Here is a 13,272-nt window from a genome sequence, read left to right as displayed (position 1 = left end):
ACCCTTGTTGGTCATTGGAAGCCTGGATACAGCACTGTGCTATGAAAATCCTCTCCAGATTGCAGAGGTGTGAGAAATAGGAACCAAAGGGCAGATATGAGATCCAGCTTCATATCTGCCCTGAGTCCCTGTCCTGGAATTCCACTATTCACAAATCCCAACCTAAAGCAGAGGGGAGTCAGAGCCTGAGCTGCTCCTTGCAGGTGCTGAGGGAGTGACAGCTGATGTACATTCCTAGGAGGCAGGTGGGTCAGGGTATTTCTTCAGCTGCTTGGTCACCAGAACTGTATGCTCATCCTTATTTTCTGACTATGTTTGGTTTCCTAAACTTGCCTTCTTTTTGGGATTATGAATTTAAAGGGCTCACATACTCATGCATATACACATTGTTGGATTATTATTGTCTGTATCTCTTTTCACAGGTTCTCTCATACCAACCCAACTAACTAAACCCTCTATACCCCACCCCACCTCCCCCAGTCCAACCTATTTCTTACATGCTCAGTTCCTGTGTTGCAGTGAACATGAACTATTTGTTTTTAAGGAATACAGCATCATTTTTTTTACAGCATACTTTAGACTCTAAAACTCAGCAATAACACATTCGCACTGGATCTTTCATCAATATGGAACTTCTGATCACCCAAGCTTTAAGACCCTTACATATTTAATTTGTTATAATGCACATGTGCAGTATCTACAGCAGATTTTAGATTCCACTGCCCTGTTGTCACCAGGCCTTGGGCTGCTGGTGCAGATCTCCATGTGTGCTCAGAACTACCGAGTAGAGCTTCTGCCTCACTCCACTCTTTTCTCCTCAGTTATCTATCCTTCACCTATCCTCTGTGGTGAGTCTAACATAAGTCAGCAATTAGCTTTATTTGAGCACATGGTGAGTACAGAAAATAAAAATGGGTGAAGCTCACATGGGTTTATAATCTATGTCTAGAATATATTTGAACGTTGATATTTCTACGTAATTTAGAGAGTGAATCTACTGTGTTCTTTGAGGACAGAATTATATCTAACTCATTTTTGTAGCCTGTTCAATGGTTCTTACAAGATTTGGTGCACATTCCGTGCTTAATAAATGCTTACTGAATCAATGAGTCGTCCTGATGGCAGTACCAGAGGAAGACGTGAGCATATCAGTGGTTTGAGAAAACAATGAGGGTAGTTTCAGAAATTAAATTTCTACAACCTTAAGCTCCTGGATGGTTAAAAACAGAATGGAAGCTGAAGAGAGACAGCTCCTTGGAACCATGGGTCACTGTGAGATTCAATGGGAGACCTGAGGAATCAGTGCAGAACTGAAGAAAATAACCAGAAGGGCAAGTGTGGGAAGATATTTTTCATGTCCATGATTTTTTTTGGTCTTTTTAAATATCTGAAAGTGTAATACCCTGGCCATCACATTTAGTAAAATCCACTTTCATTTTGCTGTGAGTTTTAGTGACGCAGAAAAGTTTCAATTATCTCTACTAATGGGATGGAAACAATGGTACATATAATCCAAATGCCATTTCTATTTGTCTTTGGAAAGCATTAGGTGTGCTTTCCCCCAGCAGGTTTGCTCTCATAATGATTAGTTCTAGCTTAGGCTAATGCTAAAACGAGCAGTAGAAGAGTAGAAATGTGTTTATGGCAGAGAGGACTCATGCAGGGCCTAGCTAGTATTTGCCACAGTTCATCAACCTCATGAATAGTCTATTTGCAACAAGTGGGATTTTGAACAGAGCAACAGGCAAAGAGTGACTACACGTCCTGGATTTTAAGGACTTGGGGGCAAAGCTCCAGGAGGAAGTTGGAGCTAGCGTTATGAAAAGTGTTGAAGAAGAAAGAACACTGAATTAAGCATAAGGCACCTGGGATTCCCATCCTTGATGCCTAAGGGAGGCCACATAATGATTTTGTTTCAATTTTTTTATCTATAAAATGTAATAATGACACCCGTTTTGCTTACCTAGTAGGTTGACTGTGTAAAAAGAGAGTGAGGACAAAGGGCTTGTAAAAGTATTAAGTGCTAGGAAAATGCAGAGCGCTGACAGACAATCAATGAAATATTGTTGTCACCACCTTTTCAGGATCTGTTCTTTGCCCTGACTCATCAGTGCTTGGGGGTCTTGGGCTGTGGCTTCTGAAACTTACCCCAGCTAGAAAAAGAGTCACATTTCTTAAGCAGCCTGCTCTTGGGATAGCTACTTTAATAAGATCCATAGATCCTAATGAATAGATGTGTTCTTTTTCAGGTAATAGTTTATTTTTTACAGGGATCTAACAGCTATAATGACTAACCTGGTGGCTCTGAGAGTGTGGTCCCTGGAGGAGTAGCACCAGCATTACCTAGGAATTTGTTAGAAATGCAAAACCACGGATCCACCCCAGACCTACTAAACCACATACTGATAGTGTGGACTAGCAATCTGTGTTTAAACAAGTCCTCTGGTTGATCCTGATGTGTATACAAGTGTATGACCATTGTTTTAGCTCAAAGGAAAAAAGGAAAGGCTTGGAATTGGCCTCAGGGATGTGCTACTGAGAAGCTTTTACTTTTCTGAAGGAGGCAGAGGAAGGCTTGTGTGACTTTCCAAACCATACTGCACATGTGACTGTGTGTGTGTGTAAAGTGATAACCTGGAACGTCATTTTCTCAGGGAGATCTTTTTCCCAACCACATGCCCCTCTACCTCTGGGCACCCCCTGCATCTCTTTCTTGATTTATTTTTTATTTGCAGCATTTATCACCTTCTATGATGGCATGTTATTTGTTTATTTGTTTATTGTCTGTCTCCCTCAGGTAGCACGCACGCTGCACAAGGGCAGTCCTTTTTGTTCACTGCTGTGTCCCCAGCTCTGAGAACTGTGCCTGGCACCTCGTGAGCCCTCAATAAATATTTGTTGAATTAATAATGGGTGAATAAATGATGGATGAACCTGGGAGATGAGAAAATATTGGGGTCAGACCAAAACGCTGCAAGCATCCTTCTTTGGGGTCTGGAATAACTCTGCAAACAGGGCTGGTAAATGCCATCCTCAGGGGTTTCGTTCACTGTACTGTTTATCATTACAAAATATGCTGTGTGGTTTTCCTTAGGCATGGGGATAGTGTACTGATTGATCAACATGTTTGTATGGCTGGCCGGGGTTAGGGGCCAGTCTAAGGGTATGCAACAGACTAGAGTGTGACATGGTGGGGGAAAAAGTTGTCTTATGAATAAAAATCATGAGTTCTGAGTTCCAGTCCACATCCTGCCCCTAGCTTGCTATATGGGCTCGGGCAAACTGCTTAGCATTTCTGGGTCTCGTTTCATCTGTTGATCTCAATGATCTCCAAGGTCCCTTCCAGTTGTAATTACATACCCATTCATGTGTTACCTGATTAATGTCTGTTCTTCTGCTGGTAAGCTCCATGAAAACAGAGGCTGAGTCTTTACATATTTGCCTCCCTTATTCATAATGCTTAGCACTGCAAGCATTCAAATATTCCAAAGAGTGAGCACATCCCTATGAAAACCAAATGGTGATTGCAGCCTCATTAGCCTGTGCTCTACACAGTGAAGACCCAGGGACATGGATGGATGTGGGTTGCCAAGACCTTGCCATGGCCCAGAAGGGATCTCCAACCGCACAAAGATGAGCACAAGCTGGCTTTACCTCTCTCCCAACCCCCTGGGCATAGAGAGGCTGCACAGCTCGCTAAAGTGAGGACCATGGCAGTGTGCAATGGAGAGCCCAGTATGGGCCATGGGCCATCCGCTCTGTGGTTTAAGAAAGCATGGGTTTGGGGTTAGGGACCAAATCTGAATCACAAATCTGCTATTTTCTAGCTTTTTGAGTCTGTACAAGTTATTTACTTCCCTTGGCTTCAGGCTCTTCATCTGGCAAATGAAGACAGTACTGCCTGCCTCTCAGGATGGTTGTGAAGATGAGAGAAGAAAACATGTATCCAGTACTTTCCCAGCCTCTGGTCTGAGAAAGGTGATCAGTGAATGGAAGCCTCCTTGTCTGGTTCTGCCTTCGCTGCCCCTTTGTAAGGTTGCCAACAATGCCTCCTTCCCAGAGAACTGGCCCAACTCTGTTCCTAGCTCATGGCGGTGCCCTCACCTGTCTGGCTGAAGGCGGATAAAGACTAGGATAAAAAGTGCTTCTCAAAATAACTACATTTGGAAATACATATTCTCCCCTTTTTGCTTCTAGTTTGCTTGGTGAGATTTTGAGATTTGTAACTTGCTAAGGTGCAATTCTGTAAATAAAATTTAACCATTAATTACCATTTTAACTTGCTGAGATGTATCACTGAACAGACAGAACTTGAACTTTGGTGCCTTTGTCTCTCCTTCCACCTTGCCCCCTCCCCTGCTCCCTGGCAGATTGATTTATACTCCTGTTCCCGCCCTGCCTCCTCCACCCTCCCTGCTCCTCACCACACTCATCCACTACATATGGCTGTCTTTATTCTGGAAAGTAAGTTCTGCTGCTAGGTGACCAGAAGACAAAATTACTGTGGTTGATATCATTCTTATTAGTGATTGTAATTGCAGTGGTGCCGCCATCATGCCAGATGGACGCTCAGTGGCGTCTGTCCCCAGCTAGACAGATCTTCCCAGAGAATGGGATGGGGTGGACTCTCGGTAGAAAATTAAGGGCCTCGGCACTCAGTAGAAAGTATTTATAAATCACTGTATATCAACAGCCTGCTTTAGAATCATTTTATTAGAACACATTCAAGAAAGTGACATACGGAAAAAAGACAGCAGCAATTCTCAGTCATGCAAATGCCCGTGTTAAGGTTCTCCATTGGATTTAATTCAAGTACAAAGACAGTCCTTTCCTGAGCCAGGTGCAATTCCAGAGAATGACACTTTGAATTGAGAGCGCATTTCCTCCTCAAAGTTCAGAACACTGAACAAGTCCCCTCCTCACAACTAGATTGTGAGATACATAGAAGTGTAAACTTTCAGGATTTTAAGGAACCCTTTACCCAGCCCTCCCCCACAACCCAGCTGGGGGAAATAAATAAGCCCGACTTCGGGATCTCTTAGAAATAAGGTTTAGTCTATTGAAAATAAAGCAGTGGGACTTAAAAAATTAGAAAATGAATATACACATATATATATATATGTAATGGAATCATCTTTGCCTCTTGCCTTAGTGTGTGGGTCCCAGGAAACTGTGTTAGGGGTTGGGGCTCTCTCTTAAGTGTCTCAGAAGTTGAAGGACTTTTTTTATTCTTTAACTTTTTATTATGAAAAATTGCAAACATATACAAAAGTGGAGAGAATGGTAAAATGAATGCCCACGTACACACCGTCTAGTCTCAATGGCCAACATGTCACCAGAGTGTTTCATTGATTTCTTCTCCTACTTCCCATTCACCCCCTAAAAGGATAATCTGGAAGCAAGGGAAGGCTGGGAGGGTGGGTTTGAACCAGAGACCTCAGGAATGAGTGAGGTTAGGAAGGAAACTAGAAAATCTTGACAAAACCTGGGTAGGCTGAAGCAGATAGAACATTTGTTGGGGAAGTGTTTGTGGCCAATGTTTGGGAACAGCTAGGGTTAGCCCTCTTCTTCTCTGCCATAAACCATCCACTCCTCCTCCTCGCTCTTTCTCATGTGGAGCAGGCAGGCTAGACTGGAACAATGGGACTTTCCAGACTGAAGGCGACTGACAATAGAAACGTTCACCCAGGAGAAAAACTCCAGAGACAAGTATCTCCCTCTAATGAACCTGCCCACTCACACTGTAGACCTCTAGGGCAGGGAAGGCCTGGGGTGCCTGGTGTTCAGACTGGGAGCTGGGGGGAGTACCTTGGGTCATGAGGCCTCTCACAGTTCCCTACCGTCCCACCATTTTAGACTTTGGAAAGAAGCCTGGCAACCTCGAATTGAACCCAACAGAGAAGCAGGGAGCCCTGAGGGGTGAGCCCATGGCCTGGGTGGGCAGATTTTGCTTGAAACATGTTGCCCTCTGAGCAAAGGCTGCACCCCACACCAGCCCTGCCAGAGCAGTCTCAAGAGAGGTGGGTGATGGGAGTCCAGGTGGGAGGTCTCAACGGCGGCACGGCTAACCCGGAGAGCTGCAGGGACAAGTCCCAGGCTGCGCGTTAAACGTAAGTGGAGAAAGGATCTCCAGGTCCCAGGTGCCACCGAGGAGCAAGGTTGCCATCCTGTTAAGAAAAGGGCCAGGGCTCTGTGATTTGCATATGACTTTGCAAAACTTTGCATGAGATTACGTAGCCCTTTATAGAAAACAGAAACCATCAGTGCAACCTATTGTATTTCTAGCAACCCAGTGCACAGAGTGCAATGTGGCAAATATACAATCATTTTGTAGAGGAGGTAATGGAGTAGGCAGTGCTCTCTAGGACATTCCTTGGTGTGAATGCTCAGAAGCAGCCAACCAGGTCCAGGATCCAGATGAGGATCGCTGGCTGGCTACTTGCGCTAACTTTGCTAGGGCTCGGATCCATACATTGTTCCTCGCATTAGTTCCCTGTAGGACAGACCTGCTGTGACTTCCCAGTGTCCCAGGCATAGAAACAGGAATACAGCCAGGAATAATATAAACAGAGATGCATTAAATATGATGTCTTAGTGGCAGTGATTGTTAGTGTTTATTTTATGCCTTTTTGTTTTATAGTTTTCCTGTTTCAACCCCTTTCAGGGTTCCCACACCCCACCAAGTCTTGCTATGGCACTCAATTAGGGGGAAGACTTAGAAAAGTTTACCCATGTATATAGTAGATCTTTAGCAGTGATGGACCTAAAATTTATTATTTCAAGTGTTTCCAGGGTCCACGGCATATGGTAATCTGTAATTTTTCTCAGGAATGAGGCTAGTTCACATAGGCTGCAAGGCCAGTTGAGGGAATGGGCCACTGACTGAGAGAGGGAGCAAAGGATGGGCTGTGATATAGACCCACCTTCCATAATCCAGTGCGATTACAGCCTAGCTACTGGGCCGTCTGAAGTGATGAGTTATTATTTGTTTAAAAACAGTGGTCCCTCAAAGAAAGTCAACTTCTAGTGGAATTGGAGGAGTGGCTCCTAGCCAAGAGAGAAGTTCAAGATAAAGAGCATGATCTCACATGTGACTGTGGCTCAGCTCATGATGTCAAAGGCTCCGTCATACTTGCCCCATAGAAACAAGAAAAACAGTTTGAAACTCTCTTAGTAAGAACTCCAGCAGGGCAAAAACTGTTCATTAAGGGAAAGGAAACACTTCAGCATCAAGTTCAAATGGTGGTTACCCTGAGCTGTGAGCAAGACAGAGGATACTTAGGATTCAGGAGACAGATGAGACACTGAAGAAAGCCAGGAGCTGTATGCATGCATTTGTGAAGTAACTCATAGGTGAGGGCAGTGTGGCCACAGAGCTCACATTTGCCAGGGAACGAGGGTCTGTCTAATTTCATGTTGCGTTATATTCATGGGGGGTCTGGAAGGGGTGGCATCAGCTGTCTGGATTAGCTAGTCCCCTCCATCATAATTCATGATCATTTCCAGTGTAGTTTATAGATATGCTATAAGGGCTGTAGAATTTATTTTAATGGCAGAATTTAATAGTTTTAGAAATACTGAGTTTGACATCCTTTATGCAGTTGTTAAAATTCTAAAAGGGGGAACAGTTTTTAAAATATATTATTGTTGTTTTTATTAATATCTAATTTATTCATTATTTTATTATCCTTATTACTAACAGCTAATGTTTATTGAATGTTTAGCATGTGCCAAGCAAAGCTGTGAGTGGCATGCATTGTTTCACATGCGTTGCACCACACCTTATGGGGTGGGTAATACCATTACCCCCATTTTGCAGGCTGAAGCGCTGAGAGGTCCTGCCCAGGATCATACAACTGGCAAGCAGAGGGGCTGAGCTCCGTACTGAGGCTGGCTGGACTCAAAGCTATGCTCACCCACTTAGTTACGCTGTCTCTTATAACAGAGAATCCATCTGCGAAGTGATATTTGTATGTTTGTATGTTTACAGATGCCAAAGGTCTTGGAAAGCACCCCTCGAGTATTTTTAGGATCCACCTTATCCTTGAGGACCTCGCTAGAAGTGTTTTGAGTCACTTCATTATGCGTATTCATTGGGTTTTGCATTCAAATCGCTTCTCCTCTTAAACCTCAAGTTATGACTGTCTCCGAGTTCCTGCAAATCTGTCTGATGATGGTTTTATACACAAGACATATGACAAATAAATACATGCAGGCCAACCGAACATTTGGTCTCCCAAACCCTGAGGAAATACAGACACTTTCACATAGGAAGCCATTATTATGCAGAGCCCAGGTGGTACCCTGAAAGAGGTATTAGCACCATGCACAGATGAAATGACAGTCATTCAGAATCTTATTGATATATATATATATATATATATATATATATATATATATATATATATATTTAACTTGGCTTAGGAAAGGGCTAGTGGGAAAAGTTTAAGTGGAAGGGTGAAAAAAAGAAGGTCATTAACTTTTTTTGAAACACTAATGATTTCTATTACTTAAAATAACTCTTAGCTTGGCAACCACATATATTGTCCATATCTAATAACCCTGTATCTTTGGCATTCTGATTCCCTAGGCCAAGGTAGGCTTGGGATTACCCTTTTGAAATATTTCCCTGGTTTGGGGAAACCTTAGCACAGAGATCTTTTCTAGGTCCCAACCTTTCTATCACTGGGAAACCTAAGCTTTGCAGTATTTCAGCTGCATTTCCACACCTGCCAGCACATATTGTCCAAAAGCCCTTGTCTTCGCCTTTTTCCACAAAGAGCAAGAATCAGAGAGACCCACTTTGAAAGCAGTGGCTTTTATTAACCAGGCATTCTTTGCTTGTAGGGAGAGGGGTCTATGCTGAGATTTCCCTCACATCCCACTCTTCAGGCACAGACCCCTTCCTATCACTACTTTACACACCAATTCAGTGGACCGTGGGTCCTGTTCTAACACTAGACACTCACAACTTGAGTTTCCTGAGCTACAGAGAGATGTCCTGCCAACACTGGGTGTCCAAGAGACACCATTGGACATCCAGTAAAATAAAAATAGCCACAAATAGGGAACATATTTATTATATTGTAGATTTGTACTTTTTCTCATTCCACAAAGAATCTGGGGCAATTTTGCACTATGTTCTTATATGCATCTTCAGTTGACTGTGTTCTGCATATTTCTGTCTGATGGATTAGCAAATCAGTGAGGCAAGGGTATGCCTGAATTACTACTCCAATGGGTAAGACACAGTGAACAGCCTCCTCTAAACTCCTGATGCATGCCTTGCTCTGCTAGGCACAGAAGGCAGTGAGCAACGGACACACGCAACACATGGGACACGGAATGTTTTGGAATTTTAATTCAGGCATGTTTTGTTCAGTGGATCAGGAAGGGGGAAACAATAGGACTTACATCTTTTGGGTCTAAATGTTACTTTGTGTGTTTTTGCCTGAATCGTCCAATTGTTTTTGCTAGTGGGCTTAGCCAGCAGAAGGCAGGTGTGCAGGAGACACCAAAGAAAGACCTGGGCTCAAGTCTCAGCTCTGCCACTTTCTGGTTGTGTGACCCTGGGCAAGTTATTTAACCTCTCCAAGCGACATTTTCTGCAAAATGAGGATAATGATACTTACCTTGATGAACTGTTGAGAGGATCAAATGAGAGACTGTACAGGGACTGCCAGGCTCGTATTAGGAGTTAGGAAGAAAAGCAGAAGGCAGTTGTTATCACCAATGGTTTATGCCATGGGTAATTTCCTCACAGCCAGCCTCTGCACTTTAGTTGGCCTGCCCAGTTATAGCAGGGACTTCTGACGGAAAAGACTATGTCTCTCCCATTAGATGGGTGGCAGGGCAGAGTCCTTGGTGGAGACTTGTGTGCTGTTTGTGCTCCTCCACCTCGGATTTCAAACTAGAGCTCAGACTGGAAATTTTCAGGATACAACCATCAGAATTAAAGCTGAGGTGCAGAACAGTAAAAATACTGAATTGTGCATATGTAGAAGACATTAAAAAAAAAACATGAAATGTATTTTCAGCTTAGCTGTTTTTCAAGGATTGATCTTGTGACCTTATTTGTTTTTTTCATGCTTTCTATTCTGCCTGAAGGGCTATCTTTTGGTTTCTAGACGTGGGTGCTTGCTGCTCCTGCTGACCCCAGGCTCCTCATGCTGAAGTCTATGGAGGAGGAAGGCCTCTAGTAGGAGCAGAGCTACACTCCTCAGGGCTCCCTCTGCAGTGAGAGGCGAGGTGCTCCTGCCTCCAGCACACCACCCCAGGGACATCAGTCACAGCAAGAAAGAGGAAGTGTCAATCTCCTGTTTTTCCTCTTTCCATCTCTCCCTCTGCTCAGGGACCCGCTGACAGAACAATGAAACCAGGCAGAGTGGGAGAAATGCCCTTGAAGATACTTGTTTCATATATAATTACTTTCTTTCAAGTTCAGAAAGGTTAGAAAAAGCCTCTTCATCAAGAATTCTTACCAGAGAATGTTTCTTCTGCCCTTAGACTGGGAGAGATGAGGGGGATGCAGGAGGTGGGGGATACATGGGTCTTGACCTAATGATGCACTACCTATTTGCAAACTTGCTGCCCATGCAGGGCTCGCCCATGTCCTTGACGGAAGCCCTCTGTGTCCTCCTCACCCGGGTCCAGTGTCTGACACTGACTCACTCTGTAAAGCCCCGCCTCTGGAACCACAGGGCATTAAAACCAAACTTGAAACAGGTCTGCTTTCTCTCTCTCCCACTGCAAATGTCTTCATGAAATCTCTTCATAAACTTGAAAGTGTTGCTCAAGCTTTTCCTCATCTCCTTATTGCTCTCGACCCTCCACCAGCCAAATGTTTCTTCTCATTCCCTCCACTGATCTAGGCCCCTGACCTTCACAAACAAAGTTACCGGTTCCTCTACTCACAACCTTGGCCCGGCCTGCGCTTTGGCCCCAATTCACCCTCTGGTCACTTCATGTCATCTTGAGACACTGATGGTTGGTCTGCCTGAGCCCTACGAGGCACCTGCTGTCCCCTTGTCCTTGTTTCACATATAAGGTGGACCTCAGTGACCACCTAATAATCATGTCCCTTCCTACCACTTAAAAGTAATGCCTATTGGGTTTTTTTTGTTAATAACAGTAATTTTATTATCAGAGGGAATTTGGAAAAAGCCACCATGTGGGAATAACCACTATTTATTATATTTTCATGTATTTCCTTCATATATACATACATGCATTCACATATGTATATACACATTATATGTACACAGGGTGGGCAAAAGTGGGTTTACAGTTGTGAGTACACAAAACAGAGTTTATTCTTGTTATTATTTGTATTATTATTTGTTAGTTATTGTGTTGTTTTCCAACATGAGCAACTGTAATCCTACTTTTGTACCATCCTGTATATACATAAATAAGCACAAATACACACACATATATATACACACACATTTCAACTTACGCTTAACAGAAACTCAGTTATTTATATTTGGAGGAAAAAAGAAGACCCCAAGCAGGTGGGACAGAAAAGTAACTTCAGGCTGCAGCTCAGGTAGGCCCTTCACCTGTGACAGTCCCAGCCTGGACTTTGGGAGCACATGACTTATTGTTTTATCATGTTATGGGTCTGGTGGCCAGGGAACATATCCAAGATACCCCAGCCTCCCAGACCACGTAGATGAATACTTCTTAGAGCATTTATAATAAACACACTCAGACACACACACAAATTCATACACATACACAAACAGAAGTTACACACATAACACATTCCATTCAAACAAGTATTTTCTGAGCACTTTCTGGGAATCTCTAACTCTATCTCAGTTCACTGTAGGTAACACAGGGTATCACACAGAGCCTTGTCCTCATGGGTCTCAGGATTCAGCTGCTGAGACAAAAACTAACCCATGGACAACAGCAAACTGGGAGGAGACACTGTCTCAAAAAGTGCCGAGGGAAGGGACTCAAGAAATCATTCTAATAATGAAGACGTGTTCCAACAATACTCTTCATGAGACCTGAAATGTAGCTATCAGGACAGGGAAAGAATTTTGGGGACACGGTGATGCAATACAGATTGGTAGACAAAAGCAATTATAATTTGAAACATCTTTGTATTTTAGTGAAGATAATCATACATACCTACCAGAAAACTTATGTTAGAGGACAGGTTTGCAGACAGCAGACGACCCGGGGTGGGGGTGGGGGGGCAGCTACAGGGGGAAGAGGCCTGTGTGTCAGGAGGCTCTAGGTCTTAGGGCACGTTACTGTGATTTGAGAGACATGCTTTGCCTCTTGAAGCTCCCAGGAACAGACTTCATATAGTATATGAAAGCCTAAAGCCAGGCTGAAGAATGCGTAATCACTGTGAGGTCCACTGCGATGTTATTTCAGGAAAAGGATGGAGAAGAAAGGAAAACCAAGAAGGGTCAGAGGTCAAGCTGTGGGCCAGGGTGTTAGAAGAGGAGCAGATCTGGGAGATGGCAGACGATGAGTTCAGTTTCACATCCTTTGAGCAGAGTGCAGTTAATGCCATAGGCAGTTGGAAATGGGGTCTGAATCCCAGGGTGAAAGATCAGGGCTAGAAACAGAGATCTTCCAGCTCATTGTTAAGAGTGTAATTTTATGCTAAGAGTGTAACTTTATAGCAATTTTATGCTATATGTGGCAAATACAAAGTAAAATATATAATATATGCCCTGGAAATTAATAAAATAATACAGTTGACCCTTGAACAACACTGGTTTGAACTGTATATGTCCACTTATATGCAAACATTTAAAAACAAATATGTATAGTACTGTAAATGCATTTTCTCTTTCTTATTATTTTCTTAATTTAAAGTCTCTGGAGGACTTTAGTGTAAGAACACACTATATAATACACATAACATAAAAAACATGTGTTAATCAACTCCTTACGTTATTAGCAAAGCTTCTAGTCAACAGTAGACTGTTAGCAGTTAAGAGTGGGGGGAGTCAAAAATCATGCACAGGCTTTCCATTGTGCAAGGGGTCACTGCCCCAACTCCCTTGTTGTTCATGGGTCCAATGTATTTGGTTTTGAGGGTGGGCAATACTGGTAGTTCAGAGGTGGTGGTGGGAGGTTAAGGTGGAGAAATAGTGAGCATTTAAGTGAAGGGGGCTTGAGCCAGGCTGGCAGTGGAGGGTGGGCCAGATGTGCTTAGGCAAAGTCGGTGGGCATTTAAGGAGATGAAGCAGCCCGAGTAAAGCACGGCATGGGCAGGGGCACCCAGCTTCCCGTAGTCACTGT

The 13,272-nt window shown here is 43.5% G+C and overlaps 1 protein-coding gene across 11 annotated transcripts in view; it reads right to left on the bottom strand.

Annotated features, from left to right (window-relative positions):
- The window catches only part of KALRN (kalirin RhoGEF kinase), a 701,923-nt gene that overhangs the window by 179,425 nt on the left and 509,226 nt on the right, over nucleotides 1-13,272 (bottom strand). For 4 of the 11 annotated variants that reach the window (XM_036018209.1, XM_036018210.1, XM_036018211.1 and 1 more), the window contains exon 34: nucleotides 4,695-6,167. The exons of the other annotated variants lie outside the window; for them this stretch is intronic. In XM_036018209.1, the coding sequence (XP_035874102.1) occupies nucleotides 6,105-6,167 (63 nt within the window). In that variant the 3' untranslated portion in view covers nucleotides 4,695-6,104. Of the gene's footprint in view, nucleotides 1-4,694; nucleotides 6,168-13,272 lie in introns of those variants that run through there. 11 annotated transcript variants of the gene reach the window in all.

The sequence above is a fragment of the Phyllostomus discolor genome, chromosome 2 (assembly GCF_004126475.2).
Source record: "Phyllostomus discolor isolate MPI-MPIP mPhyDis1 chromosome 2, mPhyDis1.pri.v3, whole genome shotgun sequence".
Taxonomy (NCBI): Eukaryota; Metazoa; Chordata; class Mammalia; order Chiroptera; family Phyllostomidae; genus Phyllostomus; species Phyllostomus discolor.
This window is presented reverse-complemented; position numbering and strand designations above follow the sequence as displayed.